Source organism: Nilaparvata lugens, chromosome 5, assembly GCF_014356525.2.
Source record: "Nilaparvata lugens isolate BPH chromosome 5, ASM1435652v1, whole genome shotgun sequence".
NCBI classification, from domain to species: Eukaryota; Metazoa; Arthropoda; class Insecta; order Hemiptera; family Delphacidae; genus Nilaparvata; species Nilaparvata lugens.
The window spans coordinates 50,901,846-50,928,827 of NC_052508.1; the positions used below are offsets into that span (position 1 = coordinate 50,901,846).

General features: G+C 33.9%; 1 protein-coding gene across 39 annotated transcripts in view; it reads right to left on the reverse strand.

Annotated features, from left to right (window-relative positions):
* Window positions 1–26,982, reverse strand: part of LOC111063080 (longitudinals lacking protein) — a 592,348-nt gene that overhangs the window by 556,553 nt on the left and 8,813 nt on the right. For all 39 annotated transcript variants that reach the window (XM_039428580.1, XM_039428603.1, XM_039428584.1 and 36 more), the window contains exon 4: window positions 26,585–26,686. In XM_039428580.1, coding sequence (XP_039284514.1) covers window positions 26,585–26,686 — 102 coding nt within the window. The remainder of the gene's footprint in view (window positions 1–26,584; window positions 26,687–26,982) is intronic.

Here is a 26,982-nt window from a genome sequence, read left to right on the forward strand (position 1 = left end):
TGCTCGAACATAATATCTATCAATATTTCATACCAATAAATGTATGTTGGTTAGGAAATAGGTTTATTGAATAAATTAAAACTCTGTTCATAGTCATACATTTTAATTTAGTTTCACTTTTTAATGAATTACAGATGATTGAATAATAACAAGATATTTATAAATAAAGTAAAGTCTTACAGCAGACAGTTTGCTTTGATTACAACTGGAATAAGGCTAAACAATCAAGCATTAAATGCAACTTAGCCTACTACAGATTACATACCATATCCTAAAATGATAGAATCACTCAACTACAATACAGTTGAATAACAGGGTTAATTTTATTTTCATTTAAAGAAATCACACAATTTATTTATATTATAAGTACATGTCAATAGCTACTAATATCATCCAAACAAAATGTTATATAAAAATTCGACTGAGTCATTGTCAATATTGTAGAACTGTTCCATAATTGAATAAAAACACAAATATGTTGTCAAATTTTAAACAGAATTCAACTGTATAGAATTTGACAACATATTTGTGTTTTTATTCAAAATGTTATATTATTAGGTATTGGTGATGCACACATAATCTCTGATGCTTACTGCTCCAAAATGAGTGGGTGATAGCATAAACTATAAGTAAACATCTGTGAGATACATTGTTAAATAATTATGTGGTGATAGCCACAACAATAAGAAAGTGAATTACGAAGCATACGAACAAGTATTCAGATTCATAATGTGTACACTGTATCATAGAACATTTCTTATTGAACATCAAGCATCATAGAACATATCTCATTTAGACTATTCAGTTAGTTGGAGATATTTTTTAAAACATTAGTTTTATTCAATGAGTAATGCAAAGCTTCTGAAAATACTAAATATCTTTGATTAATTATTATTATTATTACTGTGGGTGATTGGTTGGCCAAATAATCTGATCTAACATTTAATAGCTGATTAGATAAGTGAAAGCGCCATCCACATGATGCAGTACCCTCATTGGAAGATTAACCATTTTGATCCCAGCTTCACAGACAGTTCTGAGATTCAAAATCATTCCCTCGTAGTTCGAAACCCACCTAGAACTGTAGTTCCAATCATACCCCATCATTCTTCCAATTGACTAAGCAATGGCCCTATTTCAAATTGAACAGGTTACTCAACTGTAGCCTACAAACAGATTAATGCAAGTAAGAGAGAGATTTAAAAGGTAGTCTAGTTCAAGATGTTTCCCATTTTTAAACATTAGCACAACCTATAGTGAGATTCACTTTTAATCGTCAGCATTGATTGAATGGGAAGCAATTATGCTATTCATGAGTAATGCTGACAATTTGAAGTTAATCTTACTATAGCTGGTTATTACTGTCTTTGATCTCCAGCTCCAAATACAATATTTTTCTCCAATATACTTTTCTAGGAACAGTCGACTTCATCCTGCACTCGATACAGTGATAAATTTATAGATATAAACCTTCAAAAGTTTTTCTGAAAAATCAAAACTGAAAGACAATAGAAATGTTTTGTCACTTTTTCATTGAAAGTCATATACCTTATTATCCAGATTGGTAAATAAATTATTCTATCAATAACTGTCAAGTACTGATAAAATATACTTAAATGTACTGATAAAGCTACTGTAGGGTGGAGTGGCTTTGTCTAGAACCATTGAAAAAGAAATACATTTTTAGGGTAATGCTGTAATGCCGTAATTCAGTACTATTAGTAATTAAATAACTCAGAAGGCAACTATCCCTTCAGTACTATAGCCTATTAGAATTAAACACTCTTAGTGCGTTTTGAAAAGACGGCTTCTCTGATTGGTTCTCATAGAATTAATCACGGATAAAATTTAACCGGCTGTTGTAGAACCGGGCCTAAATATCATGCTTTCTTTGCTCTTTCATGCTTTATAGACATAATTCATTACAAATTTTGAGTCACTATAATGAATTGTCTCAGGCCCAGTTTCTAGGACACTTGTTAAATCTGCTGGAACATATTATATTGAAATCTATATTGAGCAAGCCTGCCAGTTAGTATTCTTCATTTGAGCTTGCCTTCAAATAGACTAATACAGACAATAGACTAATTCAGATAATACAGACTTTCAGGCTCTTTCCAGCTAAATAAAACCACAGACTAATGTCAGTGGAGGAAAATTGGAGAACAGCATAGCGGATTCTCTGCCTTGTCAGTGACTTCTATAGAGGATAGCTGATGTTGGTAAATCGGTAAATCTGATGTATTATTAAAAGATATTATTTTACTCATTCTTCTTCAAAATAATCAATTATAATTCATTTGTCAAGAAATACATTTTATAAATTACTCATGTCTGATTGATTATTCATGCACACTTGAAATGAATGTTTATAAATGATGTGGATGTTTTTTGCAGTGCTCGAATGAAATTCTAGTCTTGGCTAACGCCTCACTAGAAACATCATTCTCGCCTGCAAAAAGCCCCTTCCCGTCCTTGTGACGTAAGATACTATATCACCACACTTGGATGTAATGAGCAGGATTTTGTGCATAGTATGAAAGCCGAAAGTGATTGTTTTCTGACCACGTTGGTAGAGTTTTTACGGCCCTAGAGCTGTAAAATAACCTTGAATATCAGCTGATTCTGATTTGATGTGAACGTTTTTACAAAATAGTTAATGAAACGGAATCAGTTTATGCTTCTATAGGGAGGTCCACGTTATAATGACAGTATTTGATCAACTTTGGGTTTGCTATCCTTGTCTATCATTCGACAAAGCCGGTGGTACTATCATTTTCTAGGTCCGCAGCGATGCCAATTATGTTTTTGACAGTGTAGAAATATAATTAATAAATGAAGAGAATCGGCATCGCTATTCTTCTATCTTTATCCACTGCCATTATAACGTGGACCTCACTATAGAATAACGTATTTTGCAATAAGATAATTTTATTTGGATGAATTAAATACAAATGAGGTATTATAAATTATTCAAATTCAATTTAGGCAAGAATAGACTTTTAACCTCTAAGAAACAAGGAGTATTGTTGTCTCCAATCCAAGGTCTATAAAATCCTCCAGTCTAAGTACTGCGTTTACCACTAAACCTGGTGGATAATTTTGGAATTACTTGCACAATTTCCTGATATTTAGATTACCTCAGATTTGCAAGGCCTATGATCTTTCAGTTTTGCTTTCGGAAGTGCCTAATAAACAATTTTTGTCAAATATGTTTTATTTTCTTGGTGTGGCGAAAAATAGCGTTAGCACCACGGGCAAAAATGTGTTACTGGCTCTCAATCTTTCCTAGTCCTCGGCATGGGACTTGAAATCGATTTCGAGCCAGTAAAGACACATTTTCAGCCCTAGGTGCGAAATATAGACTACTATTACCAAATGAGATAATACATTGAGAGACTACTCATGATTGATTATTCATGCGCATGCATTCTTAGACATTTACACTTTTCTTGTACAATGTCAATAAATTGTGAGTTGAAGTATTGATCAACACTGTTGTTATTCCTTATTTTTGAAAACAATCTTAGTAAACAAGCAGACCCTACCTTGAAATATTGCAGGATGATTTTCTGGAAGAATCGTCACAGGCAACACTTTATACAAGCACCACACTTATTTTATGGATAATAATTTTGATTACATTATATGTTTTTGCTCTGCATTTCATGTAAGTTCATGTTATGCAAACACTATCTTTGAATGAAAATCGTATTCCTAATCCTGTTATAAAGCTCTTTTACTACTATTGTAAAATTAAGCGTAACTCTAGTTCCAGTGCCATTTTTCATGTTATCAAATTTTTGGTTGGGATCGATTTAGTATGTTATTTTGATCGCAAAAATTAAACGACGGTCACTATTGTTTTTAAAATAAACGAAGTTCAAAGCAGCACAATTTAGCATGCATTTAAACAATACCGTGTCAGCCATATCATATTCAAACTATTAATAGGTCGATACAGAACTTATAGTTATACTGATCTGATCCCTAACCTCTTCAAACATATTATTACCATTTAAAAGCAAAAATAAAACCTCCTAACCTACCCTTCTACCATTGAAACATTGATAAACATACATCAACCTAAACTCAAACTCCTTCCAGCATTTAGCATTTTCAAACCAAAAACCTAACCCCCAAACCTACCCTTTTAACTTAGAAACACTAATAAACATAAATCAACCTGATCTCTCACCGGCGTAATTCTAGGTTCAGAAGTATGTGAAAAAAGGTGTGCGAAAAAGAGGCGTGTAATTAGGTATGTGAAGTCTTGAACAAAGTGAGGTTAGTAAAACTATATAATTTTTATGAGTGGCCGCCGTAATTTAATTTAGTAATATTAATTCTAGCCTGTAAAAGGCTAAAATAATAATAATAATTTAGCTTGTTTTAATATAAAATATAGCCAACTAATGACTAACATAGACTATATTATATTATTTACAAGAGTGTGATATATATTAGATATATTTATTTATATAGGTAGTAAAAATATTTTTTATGATTTGATATAATATTTAGTTATTATAGTATTATGATAGAAAACAATTTAATAATAGAAGATGTATTCGTGGGTAACCTAACCAGAAATCAACTAAGTTAGTTATATGGTATCAATGTTTTTTGAACATTAATGTATCACGTAAAACACTTTTTTTATTCTGTTGAATATTAGAATTGACATTTATAATATAATAGCCGAACTTAATTTATTGTTAAAGCTAATGTTTGAATAGGCTTATTATAGGTATGAGTAAACAAAATAAAATCTTCCTAAAGCGCTACAGACGACGCTAATTACTGCTTAAATTGAATGAGGATTTTATCCTCAGATTTACAAATTACTATGAATCGAGATGAAAAAAATCTAGGAACAATTATTTCAAATATAAATAGAAATTATATGTTTTGAAATATTGTTAGAAATCATAACAATTGAAACTAACCTATAGAAATTAGAAAAAGAACTAATAATCAGCTGTTTGCTCGACCTTGACAGTCGACACTAATGTTATTCACTGACGTCTCTCTGAAGAAAATTGTGATGTAATGCACAGGCGCATTGTAGTTAACAAAATGCCTACCTGGAGCGCTACGGGATTTGCACTTTCCTCAAGGTATATAAATTCAGGTCATGTCACCATCCCGTGATGCATTGCAAAATCGCCATTTTGCGAGGTTCTATAGTGAGGTCCATGGCCGTGTGTGATTTGCAATGTTGTTGCTATCCTTGTCTATTCTAGCAGATAGCACTATCTCTTTCACGCTTTGCAATGTTGCCACATCGTTCATCAACAATGTAGAAATTCAACTAATTGGCAAAATATTTAATCTCAATCATGAAAATGTATCATTACATCTTTAAAAAAAGTATTTTCTTGACAAATAAATATTAGATTAACTATATTCAACAATAATGAACAGTTAAATTCATCAGATACACCAGTATTAGCTGTTTGGGTGGCAAGTCTGAGATCTGGCAACCCTTTTCACCTATCTTCCTACACTGCCATTATAGTGTGGACCTCATTATAGTTCACCAACTATCAGCTGTTATCATTATAGATTAAACAACATGATGTGTAAAGCTGGGTTTTCGTTTGTGTGTAAATGCAGTCATCGACCTTGACAGGGTAAGATCTCAGATTGAGATCTAAAATGGGTAGGTGTTAAAGGGTAGATGTCAATTTGTCTGAATAACATGTTTAACTGTGTTTTAATGGGGGAGGTTGAGTTTATAATTGTTGATACTTTTAAATGGCAATATATTGATATTATTAGAAATGTTTTGATTCTTGAAAAATAAACACTAATAATTGGACGTTATTTGATCAGCTGTTTTAGCACACTTAAAATATTAAAATTAATATTAAAAAATATTAATATAAAATAATAATAAAAATAAATATTAATATAAAAAATATTAAAATATTAAATAAATATTTTAAATATTAAAATATTAATATAAAATATTTGAACAATATTAATGTCAACAATGCTTGTCGTCCTCGACTACAGAATGAATGAATGAATTTATTTTGCCAAAAACAAAATACAAAAAAGCTTTTCAAAAAAGAAATATAAATATATGCTACTGCACTTAAACCAAGATACATACATTTATTCAATTAGATATAATAACGAAATGATATCCTTTAATTCTTTATATTATAAATGATAGTTATAAAATGAAGATTTCATTTATGTTCACACATGCATAAGTACGTAAGATTCCTTGTGCACCAGTGTGAGCCATAAATCAGCTTAATCAGAGATGTAATATATAAACTTGAATTTAGCGTATGAAGATACATATCAAAAATATAATTTATAATATATTATAATATATATAATAGAATATATTATATATGAAATACATTTTTTTTCAATTTATGCACCTTTATTTGTATTTTTCCAAGGGATTGAATAGAAAAATAAATTCTTCTGTCACAATAATAGTATTTTAGATTCCAACTAGGAACTGAATTGTTTTATTGGGAATTTTCAACTGTTTTTGAGGTTAGCCTATTGTATGATGCCCTATAACAGGTGCACACTGATGCAAATATATTGCAAAGTTTTGTTGCGGTGCAAATTCAATTTGGAGAACTTGCCATGTGGAAATTTAATACCATTGAGGTGTATGTGCTGGCACAAACCAATGCATTGCAAAATATTTTCTTGCAAATAATTCACAACTTTTGCTACATGCAGCATTTGCAGTGCTTTTTCACGTTGCAAATTCTGGAACTACACTAGTTTTGTCAGCCTTGTAAACAGTAACAGACATTGCACGACCACAAGTAGTAGGAAAATAGCAAACACAGAACAATTGTTGGAAATTATTTATACCTATTCAATATTGTATGATCTTAGTCATGCAAGTTATAAAAATATAAGGATGGCTGGCTGTCTATCCTTCCTCAATTGTGGTATAAGAGTATGGTATTTTACAAATGGAAGATTATAAGGATATAAGGATGGCAGTCTATCCTTCCTCAATTGTGGTATAAGAGTATGGTATTCTCCAAATATCTTTATTAATGGCATGCACCCACATTTTTGGCCTTTCATCTTTTTCAGAGTCTGCTGCCACACCAAGTAATAGTCGGGCTTCTTCTTCATCTGATGATATCATCTGATAAACTTCAGTAAATTGAGATGAAGTACAGTAGTACCATAAATAATTTTGGATGATAAAAGTGCTGAACTGTTTGGTTATGACAACTCGAATATTCCCATGCTCCACATTGTGATTATTTTGCTTCCCAGTGTGCTTGCCCCAGCATCTATATACCGGGTGAGCATAAATTATTGAACACATTTCATAGGTGAATAAAAAAATATCAAATAATAGTAGCGCGCCTATTTTTGTGGCAAACGTTGGTGTACCTGCTATAATTTGTGATGACCTTCATCGAAACACAGTCGGCTCAATGGTGGGGGTGACAGAGCCTCAGTTGAGCAATGGCTACCGTGCAGGAGAAAGCTATGTGTGTTCTGTGGTTCCACGAAAGCAAATCGGTTATTACTGTTCAAAGACGTTTTCGTTTAGAGTATGGCCGTGATCCTCCTTCTAACAACTCCATTAAACGTTGGTATCAACAATTTAAAGACACAGGAAATGTTTTGCACATGAAAGGTGCTGGCAGGCCTACTGTATCCGAGAAAGTAGTCGATCGAGTAAGGGAAGCATTTCTGAGAAGCCCAAGTAAATTGACTCGTCGTGCGAGTTTAGAACTTGGCATACCGCAGTCGACAATTGTGAAAGTGCTACACAAACGCCTAAAATTGCATGCATACAAAATTCAATTGTTGCATAACATTGAAGAAGACGATAAACCATGCCGGTACAATTTCGCTGTCGAAATTCTGAACAAAGGTGAAGAAGATAATGATTTTTTAAGAAAGGTTATCTTCTCTGACGAAGCTACATTCCATGTCAACGGTGTTGTTAACCATCATAATTGTCGGATTTGGAGTAGCGAAAGCCCTCATGTTGTTCAAGAGGTTGAACGTGATAGCCCCAAGGTTAATGTTTGGTGTGCGTTGGCTGCATATGGCGTTATCGGCCCGTTCTTTTTCGCCGAGCCTACCGTGACTAGTGCTTTGTATCTTGACATGCTACAAGAGTATGCAGTACCACAAATCGAATATCGACAGCCAAATGTTTACTACCAACAAGATGGGGCACCTCCACATTGGGGTCTACATGTTCGAAATTACCTGGATGAACAATTTCCTGAACGTTGGATTGGCCGCGATGGACCGATTTCCTGGCCTCCTCGATCCCCTGATATTACACCACTCAATTTCTTCCTTTGGGGATTTGTCAAAAATGAGGTGTATGCAACGAAGCTATGTAATATTGACGAACTAAAATGAAGAATTGTAGCTGTAATTCAGGACATCACTCCAGAAATAATTGACAATGTATGGCGTGAAATTGAATATCGTCTAGATATTTTACGTGCAACAAAAGTGCTCATGTAGAAATTTGTTGAACTTTTCATGTGTTCTAAATAAAACTATTTGAAATTGGCTTTTCAATAAATCAATATTCATGTAAGTACACTCATTTGTTATTTTTTTATTCACCTATGAAATGTGTTCAATAATTTATGCTCACTCTGTATATAAAAGCGAAATGGCACTCACTCACTGACTGACTCACTCACTCACTTGCAGAACTAAAAATCTACTGGACCAAAAACGTTCAAATATGGTAGGTATGTTCAGTTTGCCCTTAAAAGGTGCACTAAGAAATCTTTTGGCGATATTTTAACTTTAAGGGTGGTTTTTAAGGGTTTAAAGTTTGTCTTTTAGCATGTATATTCTTCTTATTCCAATATCTTAAAATTATAATTGAACAGTTCATACCATATGTTAATATAGAACTATAATCTAGAGAGAGTACCTCTTTGAAACAGTTGTTCTGGTAACTGAATTGAAAACTTTGTCAGGTTGGCATTAAGTTGAGTTCACTTTGTTAGGTTGGCACCAAGTTGAAGATTGAAATGCATTTATCCAGGACCTCCTAAATACCAATTTATCCTGATTTATCACAGAAAAATTGATTGGGTACTGCTACTTCAATCAGAGCTATTCCTGGGAATATTATATTACTAGCCATCAGGCTCGCTTCACTCACCATATCCATTTAGCCAGAAATTTAGTCTGGACCCCCAACTGGATCGTCCTAACATATGATCAAAATATGACATAACATTTAAAATTTGGTAGGTGTGTTCAGTTGGCCCTTTAGAGGCGCAATAAGAACGGAATTGGAAAAATTTCCAAAGATATGTCCAAAATCTGCGTTTCTTAGCGTTTTCTCAGCTTTATCGAGAACAAATGAACAGAAATGTTCAAAATTTACTACAGAAGCTCAGCTGGGGTGCAATAATGTTGTGTTAGAAGGAATTTGAAATAACGCCAAAGATACCCCCAAAATTATTGTTTTGTCAGCTTTTCTGCATTTCCTCACCTTTTTCAATAATTGATGGAAATATATAAAAAAATTCAGTACACAGGTTTAGCTGAGGTGGAAGAATTTTTTTCGCCAAAGATATGCCGATATAGTAATAGGTGTTTTTCAAGATCAAATTGACATAATACGTTCAAATTCGGTACAGAGGTTCCACTGAGGTCTACATGCAGGCGAGCAAAGCGAGTCCGCTGATCTCATTTTTGGACAATCCAGTCGGGGGTCCAAAATTCGGTACAGAGGTTCCGCTGAGGTCTACATGCAGGCGAGAGAAGCGAGCCCGCTGATATCATTTTTGGACAATCCAGTCGGGGGTCCAGGGGGTGGAGCCCCCTGGCTAGACGGATATGGCGAGCAAAGCAAGCCTGATGGCTAGTTGCAAATATTTTGCAACAAAAACTTCATTTGGAAATCGAAGTCTGAATTCTTGAAAAGTCCAAAACGAATTTGTATGCATGAGTGTGTACATACCTTTGAGAATCATAACATGTTACAAGAATAAGAGCAATTTTTAATAATGAATAAATTTTTGAACCATTTATTATTGAAATTTTATTATTACAAAATCGTAAACCTGAATTTAAATAATTACATATATTATCTGAGCCAGAATATTGTTTTTAAAATGCATATTTTATGCAAAATGATTGGATTTTGAAATGTGCCACCATAAAAACTCCACAAAATGGCTGCTCCATAAGGAACACGAGTGTCTTGACCTGGTTTCTATAATAGACCTTGCACTTTCTACAAGGTTTTATCATAGAGAAAGGGGAAGTAAGTTTCTTGTTTGTCTCTGGTTTGTCTACTTGTTTGTTTCAGCTTTTATAGACCTTGGCTTTCAAATTGTCAGGGAAAACTACTCTACTTTTTGGAAAACTTCTAAACTATAGTGAGGTCCAAGTTATAATAGCAGTAAAGAGAGGTAGAAGAACAGGGTTGCCAAATTTCCACATTTGACTTCATTTTGCCACAGATGGTATTGTAACATAGCCTGTTATTATGATACTTGGGGTGCACAACTATGTGCCACCCCAACTACTTGTCCCCTTTTAAAACCGGTTTTTAGAAGACAAGTAGATGTGAGCCTATGCATCTACTTGTCTCCTTTCTGAGGAGGTGACACCTAGTCGGGGGGACAGCCTGTTGCTAGGGTGCGAGGTGTCAAGTTGTCGTTTAGGGTCATGACTAGTTGGCACCTCTGGTCCAGTAGGTGTCAAGTAGTCGGGGTGACAACTTCATGGCAATGGTATATTTTTATAAGGGTACAAGTTGTCATCTACGGTCACAACAACCTATCCCCTCAACTCCACTCCACAAGAAATCACCATTCTAGCTGGCTCTTCATTTGAAAGTTGGAAAATGAAGATTAACTATCAAGTTCTATATGAAAAGGCATCAAGAGTCCTAATTTTGATATAATAAGATGGTTTCTACATCATATCTTTGTGAGTGAGCCTTTTCAACCATGGTGCAATCAAGAATAATTATAGAAACAGACTGTATAGAAGCAAGTGTATATAAATAATTATTTATCCTCATATTAATTACTAGACTTCATGTAATACCTCGGTTGATAACCAGACTGATGGCTTCATCTGCCTTATTATTGATGGATGAAAATTTGACTGTTCTAGCATTAGACTCAATTTACTCGTAAACGGTGCATTTGATGGGAAAATATAACTTAACAAAATGTGTTTGGAATTGTGTTCTACATCTGGTTCAGTCAAAAGGGCTTATTATTCATGTTTTTCTGTTTTCAACCAACTCGAAAAAAATTGTCCTAAAAATATCAAAGACGGCGAGTATCTCCTGAACCGTGCATTTGACGGGAAAATGTTACTGAACCAAAAGTTCTTAGAATTCAATTCTACATCATAACCAGTAATTAAAATTGTTTGATCCCTCCTCCCCACGCCGCGGGGGTGTAAGTTGTGCAAACTCTGTAGGTGACAAGTAGTCAGGGTGACACCTTGATGCCAGCATGCAAGGTGTCATGTAGACATGAGCCATTTCCGTCTACTTGTCTCCTTTCTGAGGAGGTGACAACTAGTCGGGGGAACACCCTGATGCAAGGGTGCAAGGTGTCAAGTAGTCATTTACGGTCATGACTAGTTGGCACCTTTGGTCCAGTGGGTGTCAAGTAGTCAGGGGGACAACTTGACGGCAATGGTATATTTTCACAAGAGTACAAGTAGTCGCCTATGGCCAAAGTGACCAGGTGTCAAGTAGTCAGGGTGACAACTAGATGGCTACCCGATACTTGTATCCAAAGTGGCACTGATTGAAGTTTTAGTTTTTAAAGAAATTAGTGGTTGTTACTCAAATATTTTGAATGTAAACACCCATTGTGTGATACATAATTTTAAAGGCTCTTTGAAAATGAGAAAGATGACATCAATAAAAATGTTCTATGATACTTGTATCTAAAATGGAGGCTGATTGAAGTTTTAGATTTTAAAGAAATATTGATAAAGCTCAATCAGTTGCCATTTTGGATTCAAGTATCATAGAACATTTTCATCAATGTCATCTTTCTTGTCTCAAAAATGCTTCTAAAACTATGTACCACACAATGGTTGTTTACATTTAAAATATTCAAGTTATGACCCCTAAGTCATACATATTACATATTCAATCATATTATTCATTATGCTGCCAGAGTCTGGCAGCACTGTTTTAAAAAGTCAGCTTGGCAACGAGGAGTTTTTGTCTTGCTTCATCTTGTTGTACAATTCATACTCAGCCAATAAAAATACATAGCCTACTTTTACAATTCTTTCATACAAGTTTTCATATTTATTTCATTTCCATGTAGGCTAAGCTATAACAAACTGTTCAACCCCCTCTTATGAGGGGTTGAAATTAATTTGTATGTCAAAAGTTGTATTTGACCACTAACTTATCCTGGCGTGAAGGGCTTATAAGCGCAGGACTTGAATTAGATGTTCTCCACTTTCCGAGTCAAGGATTTATCAAAAATCGTTAAGTCCAGAACTTAAAACAGCGTGATTTTAAACCCTCGACTGGGGTAGGGTTTAAATTCAAGTTCTAGACTTAACAACACAATTCAGTTACAGTATTGTTTTGGAGTAGATAAAAAGCCAAATAGATGTCATGTAATACCTAAATTATTTGGATTAGTCATTCTTAATTCATAATTTATAGTTTGCTAGTTCATTTTGGAATAAAATTGTATCAGAATTATGCGTAAAAAAGTAACCTATTTTACGACTGTGACATAACCTAAAAATGTTCAAGAAAAATAATATAATTATGAGGATTACCTTTGGAATTTATACTTCAATCTGAATTTTTTTAATCAATGTCATATTCAACATATTAATAATAATATAACAATAATAAATTATTATTCCAGTTTTTCAAAACAAATACGTTTTCAAACTCAATAGACTAATTAAATTTTTATTCCAAAATCACTGGTAAATAATAGCATGATAAATCAATAGATCGATGCGTCCCCGTTCTGGTAAAACTCACTAACTACAAAAATGCTCATTTTCAGTAATGTATTTCGATAGGCTTAAAAAATGTAGTTCTTTGAGTAGGCAGAACTCACCAAGTCATATCTTTTATTACTATTTCTTTTCTTCCACTTTTTCAGATCTCACTAAGTTGCTAGACACATTTTTCTTGTCTGGCAAAATTCACCAAAGTCCTTTAGTTTTCAAGGAATCGCCTAGCAATTTTCACTAACCATCTTTAATGAGTTTTCATCCTTATGAATACAGAGCTTCATCAAGCACTATACATAAATTCACTATTCATCACTTCACTAAACATATTTCGTGAGTTTTGCTTCCCACAAACTAATTATTAATGGATAGTGATAACATTATTTAGGAAATGGTGAGCAATATTTGCTGTTTGGTAGTCAGGCAAAACTCACCAAGTGTTATGTGCTTATAACTCAAAACTGTAGTTTTTGACTTGGTGAGTTTTTCCAGTACAGGTACGAATGATAAATAATAGCATAACATAAAATGAAATGTTTATTCATTCACCTTTCAAAGGTTTTGCTTTGAATAGGCCTACAAAGTAATTGAAACATATTTTTACTTTCCTTGCCCTATTACCATAGGTAAGGAAAGTATTGCTATCCTAAAAAAATTAAGGTACCCCAATTTCTAAATTTCTATACGTTTCAAGGTCCCCTGAGTCCAAAAAAGTGTTTTTTTTTTTGGTATTGGTCTGTATGTGTGTGTGTGTGTGTGTGTGTGTATGTGCGTCTGTGTACACAATATCTCATCTCCCCTTGAACGGAATGACTTGAAATTTGGAACTTAATGTCCTTTCACTATAAGGATCCGACACAAACAATAATTTCGATCAAATGCAATTCAAGATGGCGGCTAAAATGGCGAAATGTTGTCAAAAACAGGGTTTTTCGTGATTTTCTCGGAAACGGCTCCAACGATTTTGATTAAATTCATACCTAAAATAGTTTATTGATAAGCTCTATCAACTGCCATAAGTCCCATACCTGTAAAAATTTCAGGAGCTCCGCCCCATCTATGCAAAGTTTGATTTTAGATTCTCAATTATCAGGCTTCACATACAATTTAAACAAAAAATTTCGAGTTGAAAAGATTGAGCATGAAAATCTCTACAATTAATGTCCAGTAAAATTTTCACCTAAAATTGAAAATAAGCTCGAAATTCGAGAAAATGTGATTAGCCAATTTTACAAACTGTTGACAACTGTTGATTCTATTAAATCATTTACTATGGAGAGATAGCAGACCTCGTATGTCTCCAGCGTTATTGTCCTGTCACCAGCTGGCTCAGATCTTTGTTTATAAGTAGACTTGAGATGCGCGAGAACACTAGCGCCAGGTGATCAATTCTCATAACGGCAAGGAAAGTTGTGTGATTTTTACAAAATAGTTTGGAGAGCATGCTCATTTGAACTATCCCACTGCAATCAGCTGTTTCTGTTTTGCTATAATGCCAATAATACAACACCAAAATATTGTGAATTTCCCTCATGCTTACTGCATTAAAGCCCTGGACTCAAATTAATAAGTCGAGAACTTAATAGACTCAGGAGTTTTGAAGATAAAATCGTGACTCAGAAAGTCAATTTAGACCTTAGCACTTATTTTAGTCGTAGACTCTTTTAGTCTATAACTTATAGATCCCGAGCTCAGGTTTTTTGTACTGTTGGAATCACAAGATATCACTTCTGAAGTGTACCAGATTTCAATTTTCTCAATCAACATTTAGATAGTGTAATGGAAAGGTAGACATGAAAAAGAGCCTTGCAAAAAAGGACCATTTTACAAGGAACCGACTAATCCTGGAGTAATTGACACATTTGACTTTACAAAATTCTACATCCTGGTGTAATCGCACACCTCAACTAATCAAAACATAAAATATCGGTAGCCCATTCCTCGATTAGACCAAGCCCTGTGTTTTGATTAGACCAGGTCCTTTGTCTCGATTAGACCAGGACCTGTGTCTCGATTAGACCAGGTATCAATCATTTAGACAACCTGGTGTAATCAAACTACTGGGTTCATTGAGCCGGAATGCTTCAATTAACCCAGAAGTTTGATTACACTAGGTCCTGTTTCTTGATTAGACCAGGTTTCGTTTATACCAACTGGTGTAATCAAACTACTGGGTTATTCAAAGCATTCTATCTTGTTTAGCTGAGGTATGTGGGATGTGGGAACTACTATTTTCCTTCTGTGTAACCACAAATGCAGCATATATGGAATACATTTGTTTATCATTCAGAACTATGCAACTTACAGAAAAGTACCATAGGCTCATGCCCAAAACTGTTCCAATGCTAATTTATGCATTGACAGGCATGGCAGTGGCAATATTATACTTCCACATGGCATTGCATGCTGTGTTAGCAATTATTTTCCTTGCGATTGTGGTATCATTCGAGCACCACGCTTCCCCCTAGCTTCTGTACCACAATCACATTTGCTGTGAAAGTGTTCCCTCGAATTTTACCTCAAATTTGTAGATTATATTATAGATAGCCCGGTAGTTTATTGTAATTGGTACTTTATTGTGTACTTCATAATGTCAGAATTTGACATGGATCTATTTATTGTTGGAATTGAATCAAAACCTACATTGTGGGACTTTGAAACTCACTTGAAAAACTATTTGAAATTGTCAAACTACACTTTTTTATAAACACAAAGTTTATAAAAAATATAATAATTTTTATTGCCAAAATTAATACATTCACAATTAATATTTAGTAGATACAGGATAAAATCATTCTATAATTTGATAGGGAGATAAAATTTAAACAAAACAATTCAAATATACTATTGGCATCACCCAGCAAAGGAAGAATCCTGTCCACTGAGAGAGAGCACCAATTCGGAACAAAATCAATCTGACATTGAAAAAAAAAAAAAAAAACCCAGGGAGTTAATAGTGGAAAAAAAAATTACAATATTTTACTAAAAATGTCAAAGAAAAAGTTTTCAATGATCCAGTCTATGACTTCTGTTCCCATCCTTTGCCTGCCCACAGGGAAAAATATCAATTCTGTTACTGGGGATGAGATTTATTAGTTTGGTGCTAAGATAACTCAATCGTCTGCCTACTACTGTCTTAAAGTGGAGTTTAACAATTTCAAATAGTTTTTTTCAATTATGGAAAGATTCCAAAATATCAATATTGGTTCTACAAACTTCATCACTATGAAAACACTATAATGAAATCACCCCAACATAACCTACAACCTGATAGATTGTACAACATTACTGTTGCACTAATGAGCGTTTTCTCAAAAATCTAGTGTGAAAGATTCTCTGCAATAATCATATTGTTCTGTGGTATGTCGGTCCCACATGCGATTGTGGTTCATCTGCAACCGCCCTAAGTCACGAGCTTCCTGCTTATAGCTGCACATCCCAAATGGTGCATGTTGACATGCAGCAAAGGAATTGCACCTCCAAGGCCCAGTTGCACAAAAGCCTCTTGATTTTTAACTGTGATTCAATTCATAAGAACCAACTAGAAAAGGCTTCTCCAATTGGTTCTTGTGAAATTAATCACAACATTGAACCAGCATTAATGCAACCTGCACTTGGACATGCATGTTACACATGTCATTCATTATCACAGCAAAAGGCTTCCAGCCACAAAAAGGATTGATGTTAGGTTTTTGTATCATTTTCTTTGCTGCTCTATTTGAGATTAAATTTTTTCTATCATTCTACAATAACTCATTATGCATGTCCTACCATTAGTGGCCAGTCTTAGCCAGTTGACCTCACTATATTCTAGACAAGTTTCCTCTTCTGTATGTATTCTGTGTCCTATATAGCTCTAGTTGTAGCTCTGTATGCCACAATGTGATTGCCGCCAAACGGGCGATCAAATTATTTGAACACTTTAAAAAGACTGGTTTGATCAATTTCCTTACTTGTTTGTAGATTGAGTTTTTGATGCAAAGTGTTCAGTGCAATTGAATTTAGTTGTAGTAAGTTATTAGGTTCCTTCTCAGACTATTAGTAAATTATTAGTATAGAAAAGAAGGAAGATTTTGAATAAAAGATTTGCTTCACTCTTTTATTACACAGTAGGCCTATATTATAGCAATCCTTGCTGCTTCAATGTATCTCATTCAAATTATTGGAATGTTATTTTGTTCATACAAAAAATTTGGCCAAATTAATGTTGATTTGTAAACCTTTCTGTACGAGAGTATTCAATTCATATTTGAATTATTATAGATGTGTGACTATACAAAACGTATGTGCCAGGGGCGTGTAAAAGTGGGTGCCCAGGGGGACCGCCCCCCCATCGAAATAATGAATATGATGAAAAATCAATACAGTAATTACAGAAAAAATTACAGTAATCTGAATTTTTGAAGTCCTGACGGTAAAGTGGAAAGAGCATTCTGGGCAAATTACACTCTGAATATGAGCAGCAAAACTGATATTAAGTATCATGGGATGATATCATGTTACTATATTTACTATATTACAGCACTTAATTGGATTTTTGTTTAATAATGATATTAATTCATTAGAATTTGATTAATTGCAATATATCAGTAATTACCATCTATCAAAATCAGATGTAGCCAATAGCAAACCAGTCAAATTTTGACTATGGTCCAACTGATCATGGCTATAGTAAGGTCCACGTTATAATGGCAGTGAAGAAAGATAGCAGACATCTTTGCAAACCTCTGTCTTGTCAATGCCTTCTATAAATTGTAGATACAGGATTATTGATGTAATATCAACTGTTAAAATAATTTAAAATAATGAATTAGGTTATATTTTATTAGGCAAGAAATTATTTTTTCAATAATTTCATAATGAATTTTCATAATCTTAAGATGAAATATCTGTTACCGTAATTATTAATTTTACATTCTTGAAACACAATCTGGCAACAGAACAAAGCGAGAAAGAGATAGTGCTATCCGCTTTGTTGAATGATAGACAAAGATAGCAATACCATTGCTTATCAAACTCTGCCATTATAATGTGGACCTCACTTTAGGCTATATTTAATCAAGGTTTGTGAAACCGGGCATTCGACTTTTAAATCATAAATCTTTGTGAAACGTGTGTTCCAGCACCTGTCAACTTGTAACTACAAGTGCCGGTTGCACAATATCCGGTAAAATTTCAACAGTGATTAATTCCACAAGAACTTATCAGAGCAGTCTTTTCTGAAACGCCTTCTCCGATTGGTTCTCGTGAAGATAATCAGTTAAAATCTTTGAGTAAACCAGGCAGAAGTCAATGGATAACAATGCTTGTATAGTCAGGTCCACGTTATGACAGTGGAGAAATGGGAGAACAACGAAAACGAATAACATTGATGGTCCTGTCACAGAAAAGGTACAGAATGGAAACAATGGAAGAAAAGGTACAGAATGTCAATCAAACGCCTATCCAACCAATGCTTTTTACATGGCGCAAATACTACACACGTCACGTGACCTTAGGAAGTACAAGTTCCAATCCTGGTCTTCTGATTGGCTCGTAGCAGTGAACGAGATCAATTGATCCGGATCATTAAAGTGATCCGAACCTCCCATCAATACTATTACAATGCGGCGCTTCCTAACATGACTGTAGATTTTTGCGCCAGGGTACTAACCAAGTTTCCATACTGTATGTAGGCCTATACTGTGATCCTATCTTGTCAATGCCTTCTATGGTAAACTGATACCGGTTTATTGAAGTAATACTGTTCTTTCTCGTTTAAGTACATTTTATCAAGCAAGAAATTATATTTTTTTATGATTTCATAATGTATTTTCATAATAGACAAAATATTTTGTTAATATTACATTCCTACATTGTTAAAAAAAGTATCTAAAGGAAGTGATCAGCTTTCTTGGATGATTGACAAGGATAGAAAAATTGAAAAACACTGCCCTTATAACGTGGACCTCACTGAAACACATCCAGAAGCGAAGCCACAGAATAGGTATGTATACTGTGGCAAAGCTGGGTTTTCGTTTGAGCGTAAATGCCTTTGTAGACAATGACATGGTTAGGATCTCAGATTGGGTAGATTTCAATTTGTCTAAATAACCCAAGAGAATATGCTCAATCAACACTATTAATGGAAATATATTTGATCAGTGTTTTAGTTCACTTTGAATGTTTAAATTTGACAATATGAATGTCAACATTGCTTAGTCATAGATTGCAGAAATTTAGACACAAATGAAAATTCACCTGCACTCAAGGTAGAGATGTGTCATTCAGTCATGACCCTTTCAACTTGAATGGAACAGTAAGGCTCGACTCACATGACTCAGTTCGAGAAGAGACTATATAGGCTCTATAATGAGGTCCACGTTATAATGGCAGTGTAAAATTGACAATACTGTTGCTGTCCTTTTCTATCATACAACAAAACAGATAGCGCCATCTCTCTCTAGCTTTGCAATGTTGTCTTTTTGCCAGAATATTTTTATTTTACTTTTGACAGTGACTATACAAAAGTAGACTAACAATAATTCTCAGCCACCATTTTTTTTTCTTAAATACTTTGGTACACAAGATGAAAACTAACCATCCTAGATTTTATCTATATAATAATTGAATGGCTATTTCAGAATTATATCCAATGAAATTACTCACAAAAAAAAGATTTCTATTTTTCCATAATTTTTTAAAGAAATTGGAATAGAATACCTACCAAATAACTTAATTTCTGTTGTTTTGAAATTCAGATTGGTATATCACAGCTTTTTAATGACCACTATTTCAGGTTTGTATGAAAATAAGAATCTGATCTCAGTGTTATGGAAGCAAATTATGAAAAAATATTTTTTCTTGATATAATTTGACATTAATTTGATTTATATCAAGGAAATAGTAATAATTATTAGATCAAATTCAATGGGATGAAGTGAGTAACAGCTGTTTATACTCAGTGGCAAAATGGAGACTTGGCAACGTTTGCTCCTATCTTTCTTCACTGCCATTATAACGTGAACCTCACTATAGTCAAGAGCATGTTTTCAAAGGTGATGTCGCGGAGACTAGAATCGACTGGTCTGAGTGTCACCAAAGACCTTAAAGAGATATAGACCCACAATGCCTATAGTGGTCCACGTTATAATGGCAGTGGATAAAGATAGAAGAATAGCGATGCCAATTCTCTGCATTAATTATATTTCTACACCTTCAAAAACATAATGGTCATCGTTGTGGACCTAGAAGATGATAGTGCCACCGGCTTTGTCGAATGATAGACAAGGATAGCAAAACCAAAGTTGATCAAATACTGTCATTATAACGTGGACCGCACTATATGCCTTCCCAATGATAGCTTTTACTTGAAAATGTTGGCCGCGTTGGGGTATTTTAGCACGAGATATTATATCTATATATTTGTAATATTATTGATTACAAAGGCATTGGTTTAAAATAATCTTATAGGTTGCCCTCTCAATGGCCAATTTCAATTCAAAGTACGACACTAGCGCTGCATGTGAGTCTATACATATTTAAGACCTGTGTCACCATTTGGAAAGACATGCTCTCAACTAGTTGAGTCTCTTCTCGACCTGAGTCGCGTTAATGTGAGTTGAGCCTAAGGTGAATATGATCCGGATCACACTTATTCAAAAGACCAGTTCATCAACTGGGGTAGTAAACCTTGTTTTTTTTACTCAACTGGGTTGAACCTTTTCTTTCTTCTTCAAAGGACAGTCAATTGAACAGGTCGCGGTAGTGAACGAGATTGATTGACCGAAATCAGTAATGATCCGAACTTAATTTAGACGGGCTACACACTGGTGTCACAAGACATGCGTCGTGTCTTATCAAACTTCATGAGACATGCCTCTTGATTTTCGGCTATATTACAGACTGAGCATGAGCAGTGACAAAGAGTGCTCAATGCTGGCAGTAGACAGTGGCTGGAGCGCATGCGCGACATGTGTAGCATGGATCCGGCTAACCGGTTCCGTGCGACACCTGTCCGATACACAGGCGATGCTTCAAACATCCGTTGCAAGCAGTGAGCTCTTGATAAACACAGGTTAGTTTCATTATGCAACATGCCTCAAACATGAGATGTCGTAGACATTCAGTGTGTAGCCCGCCTTAGTTTGTGCGTAAATGTTCAAGCAAACTTGAAATTTGGAATGTTATCGGGACGGCACGCATCGTAAGTTCAGATTCGATGCATTGTTTTCAATTCGAGTGTTCATAACTATCAGCATCGTATAGGTATGCGCTATAGGTAGGTTTTTCAAAGTTGAAAACAATGTATCGAAAATGCAACTTCAGATCACAAGTGCTTACTCTGTGTAGAGTAAGTTGTGCTTACTGAGCTAGTGAAACTGGCTGAATTTCAAATGAATTGCTAATTATTAATTTAAGATTGCCAATAAATGGCTGCAATCATCAAAGTTAACCATTCATTTTATAATACTCATGTAAAATGAAAGATTAACTTAGAAATTAGCCAAATTGAGTATGCAGAGTAGCCCAACAGAGTGTTAAGCACAAACAAAAATTTACCTATAGTGAGGTCCACGTTATAATGACAGTATTTGATTAACTTCAGTTTTGCTATACTTGTCTATCACTCGACAAGCCGGTGGTACTATCTTCTACTAGGTTCAAAACTATGCCAATCATTTTCTTTAGTGTAGAAATACAACAGAAATGTAGAAAATTTTATATAGAAATGCAGAGAATCGGCATCGCTATTCTCCTACCTTTATCCACTGCCATTATAAAGTGGACCTCACTAGAGTTCATTTTGTTAGCAAGATATTTCGCAGCTCTTATGAATTTTTAGATTAAACGAATCTCTACAATTTGATCAAATATAATAGGCCGGGAAAATCAGTTTAAATAACCGTACCACAAAGGTACAAGTTATAAGCCGTTGCCAACCATGGTTTTGGAGAACAGCTGATTACTAGGCGTTTCACAAAAGAATTTTCAACTTTTAGTCAAAATGAATTTCTACAATTTTACAAGTGATTTGCTTGTTACGAACAAGTTAGTGTTTCACAAAGATTTTCAATGCAGCAAACAATTTTTGTCGAATTACTTGTTCGTAACTATGAAATTTCTACCAAAGTGGAAAGCTATCTAAGGGATTTACAAGTGATCATTAAAATAATTTTAAATATTCCACAAATATCTCTAATAATCAAAAATGCCCCCATATTCCTCTAAAATTCATAATTTTGGAAATATATGCATCAGGAAATTGAATTTAATAAATCTCCAAAATAGTTATTGTGTTGCCTCATAAGTTGTGTACTATAGTATGTATATAGTTTACATATATAGTAAATCTACTATATGTATATATATATATATAGTACAAATACTGTGCATGTTACAAATTCAGCAATAAATGAAGTTGACTTTACAAAAAACATTGATTTCAAATATTTTTCAAGTAATTTGAAAAGTACAAGTATCCTTTATAAAGGATGAAAAAAGGAAATAATCATGAAGATAGGTTGTTTACTATTAAAGTACTTTTAGACTTGTAAAACTGTAAACTTTTAGTTCATAAATTTTTGTGAACCGTACTTTTAACTTGTAACTACAGTACTTGTTCATAACCATGGTTGGTAACAATACTTGCAAATTTGTGAAATGGGCCCAAGTAAGCTTTTTAGAAAAGACTACTAGATTGCAAAAGATAAAACAAATAACTAGCTTTTGTGCAAACTAATATACATGTAATTTTAAAGTTATGAACCTAACCGTCAATTTCTAAGTTCTAGCACAAAAAGAAAGTGTTTTTGAAAAGCAGAATTAAAATTTAATTTCTAATTAACGGCACCAAGTATTTGTTTCTCAATCATTCAAGTTTCTAAGAAAACTTGATATCCTAGAAAAGAATATAATAATAATTATCAAGAAAACTTGATAAGTGCCAAGTTACATTTTATTAGATTATTCAATGAAAACCAATCTGAGCAGTCTTTTCAAAAACGCCTTCTGCGATTGGTTTATTCAGTTATATTTTAACCAGCTGTTGTGCAACCGGGCCAAAGATATTACTTACACTGGAATGTGGCTCACAAGATCCATACCGTACACTCACCTCTTGTCACTTCAACGTAGCAGTAACGTAGCATCAACAGTAATCTCGTTTCTATTCAATCTTGAAAGTATATCCATCGATGTAGAATTATAACAGAAGAGTATTACAATTCACAAGTTCATCATTTCTACATTGATGGAAATTTGTTCAGTATTGAATGGAACCGAAATTACTGGAATAGAACCGAAATGATTAAATTCCTAAGTCAATCTTCATAACCAATAGAATTTCAAGTTTCAAAGCCTCAAAGCAATTGAGGAATAATACTTGAAAATCTAAATTCATGAAAGAATATCAAAAGGAATGATCAAAATTATTCTCAAATATTTATACTTCTTTCAGATTTTCACTTCTGTCAATCTCATTAAATTTGTGATATTCAAGAATGAAAAATGTTATGTTCATTTAAGTTCAATTTTCACTCCTTTGTCAATCTCATTAAATTTTAGAATTTCAAGTATCAAAGCTGTTACGGAATACTTGAATAATCCAAAATAAATTCAAGAACATATCAGGAATGAAAATTATTCAAAAGAATCTATCCTTATATCCAAACATAATAATGAAAAATCAATTCTACATTCCCACAACTAATTTCGTGATTCATCAATTTCTGGAATTGATTCTGTCTTTTCGAGAGAGTGAAATCAAAGGGGGAAGTATGAGATTCAATACTTCTGTCAAATTGAGATAGCAAATGATATTAAAGGGGGAAGGTTTCAATAGTGATATTTTAGGGGGAAGTTTCAATATCATCGTTGGATTTATCTTTACTTGCCCTACATTAAAAATAAAAATGAGTTTAGGAAAAACTATCAGAAAACAATAATCGAATAAAAATAATAATCCAAAGGCAGGAACCGGACCGGTTCCAAATCCTTTAGAACTAATGAAGAAAATTACAAAGTTAGGAAATAGATAAAATAGATAAAAATAGATACCCGACTCACCTGTTACCTTCATTTTTACCTTTACCTATTACCTTTACCGATTACCAATACCTTTTTACCAATACTCACAATCCAATAGAGGCAATCTGTCTTCACTCCACATGGAGTACAAATAATCAGCAATATTGTATATTGGAGGCGATCGATATTTTATAAACCAGTTTCAATAAACGATTTGGAAGCACGATTTGCCACCAATCCAATCCTGAGAGCCCAGTTTTAAGAAGCGCGATACGCGAAACTATCATTGAATACACTGAATACGCGAAACTATCATTGAATACACGGAATACGCGAAACTATCATTGAATACACGGAATACGCGAAACTAGTAGTGAATACTCGAAATACGCGAGACCAAAAAAAAAATAATCACGACTGGTACAAGAAAATGGTCATTGGAAAAGAGAAAACTGCTATGGAAACAGATGGAAATCGTTAAAGAACAGAGAAGTGAATTTGCTCAAATACAAATAAAAGTGAATACAAATAAAACCAAAAAGATTATTGACAAATGTGAACCAGTTGAATATTTTCCAGGAAAATAATAAAATTTAGTATGATAGAACGAACGTCTATCGACCGGAACATTCTAGGAAGAGATAAAATCTCAACATTATTAGAAGTAAGAAAAGATTCAATAGTGGATTTAATCGCGAGCTTCAAAGTGTATTAATATCTGTAAAGAAACTGCAAAAATTAGTAAAAAAATATCATCACTGGGTAAGAACAAAGAGTTCAGATTTGTAGCAAAAACCAACGGATTAGCAAGTGCTACATCACAACTCAAAATACTTGCCCATCAATGAAATATGATAGAATGAAGCTACTTGAATCAATTCAAGTAACAACAATCTATTTTCAATGACATGATATGAATTTCAACAATTCTATCAACATTACCTGATTACCAGTTACCTCGTTACCTATTACCTGATTACCTCAAATACCAAATACCTTTAATCAAATTATTACCTGTACCAAATCCTTCATTTATAAATATGTAGATATTTAGATAAGGCATAGAAGTAGTGTTAGAAAGAGCTATACATATATACACACAGTTCAAGATGTTATTTCGACAAGAACCCTAAACCATCATTTATGATCACATGCAACAGGGAAGAGAAGACACTTTAGCAAAGTCAATCATGAAGGCTGGGCTCACAGAGGACAATTCAGCCAAAAGCCTACCTGTCCAATGTTCGCCTTACCTGTCAATAACTTATTTCTAAACTAATTCTAGAATAATTGTAGGCATGTGAAACTGGGATCTTCAGCAATCGTTGCAATTAAAAATTATCATTTTTCCAAACAAATTTAGATTCAATGAGTATGAGAGGTTATTTTCAATTCTTATGATTCAATCACGATATCTAGCATTAGTAAAAAGTTGATTTTAAATGAAAGCATCCTTTATTAGATCGGATGATGACGTTGAATGGCTGCTCAAAATTATTGAGGGCACTCAAAAACTAGTTTTTTCGCATTAATAAGCTTTTAGAAACGTTCAAATTTGATTCAAGAATAACAAGCGGGCAGTTCAATCCGCTTATTTTCATCAACTTCAAAGAGCGATTTAAACAAACTATTTAGTCAGTATAGGACAAACATTACCGATTTTAATACATAACATTATTTCAAGAGCCCAAAACTGGCGTTTACACGGAGAATTCGACAATGATAAATCCTTATCAGTTCCAAGGCAGTTAATATTTCAAGAGTATGAGAAGAAATCGATTTGCTGAAGTCCACTAATATATATAAAATAATCAAGGCATCATGACACGACAATGGCTGGATATAAACATTAGAAAGCATCCTCGTCATATGACAGGACACAATATAATAGAAAATATCCAGAGGGAAATAAATTAAATTGTTTCAATTAATTCTTGTTGCAAATATTGAAAAATCAGTCAAAAATCGTTCAAGTCCAAAATGTGGGTAAGTTGGATGCTTGCACATTCTTACTTGATATGCATGTGTCATTGCATGATATCAAGTTTTAATAGTAAATAGCATAACAGAAACATTTTTTTGGCACCAAAATTCACAGTTGAGTTTAGAAGAAATGTAATTTTAATTTACCGTAAAATAAGTAGAAGGGCATATTTTTCAGGAATTGAAATTAGGATAAGAAAAAATCGATATTTAGAACAAAGGCGACGCACTTTACTCTGAATTACACCTACTCGCAAAAGTTGGACAAAATATAATCAACGTTGCCAAATAGTGCGAAATTTCAATTTCATCATTCACGCCCATATAAACTGGATACATTCAATTTAACAACAGTAGATGCAGTTGTAAAGTTGAAAATAATCCAATCCTACAGACTTTCGTGAAAAGATAGAAATTTTGCTCAATCTGACAACACATATTAAGACCGAATTTTGATCATCGCTTTTACAAAGACCGAATTTACAACATTGTCAAGCCATTAGCCTTCAAATAATTGCGCTCCATGTGGCACCATCAAGCAGCCGTGTCGGTTTGTGAGTCTTGACTATGGCATGCCGTGATGACGCCACCAGAGTTCTCTCCGACATGGTCAACAGATGCTTACCTTGTGAGTCCCTGTGAGCAGCCCCAACCGCTTCCTGTGCCGCCATGAATACCTCGTCCGTTCCCGATCGATCACCCTGCATGTGCCATGATGTCGCAAATCCTGGAACACACCCAACCACACATCATCCTACATTAATATGCCAATCAACAACAAAATCAATCATGTAATATGTCATCGAGAAAATATTTTTCGTTGGAAAATTTAATCTAGTTTGTGGTTACTCAATTTATTCAATTAGACGAACTGACCGAATTTAAAATGATATATAACTGAATAAAAATCATAGACAGTTCTATTTTAAAAAGCTAGTTATACACATAGATTTATAGGCAATGCCATTCTTTTGTCTACTTCTGTGCAAAGGCTAAGAATAAACTTTCTACTGGTGATATTTT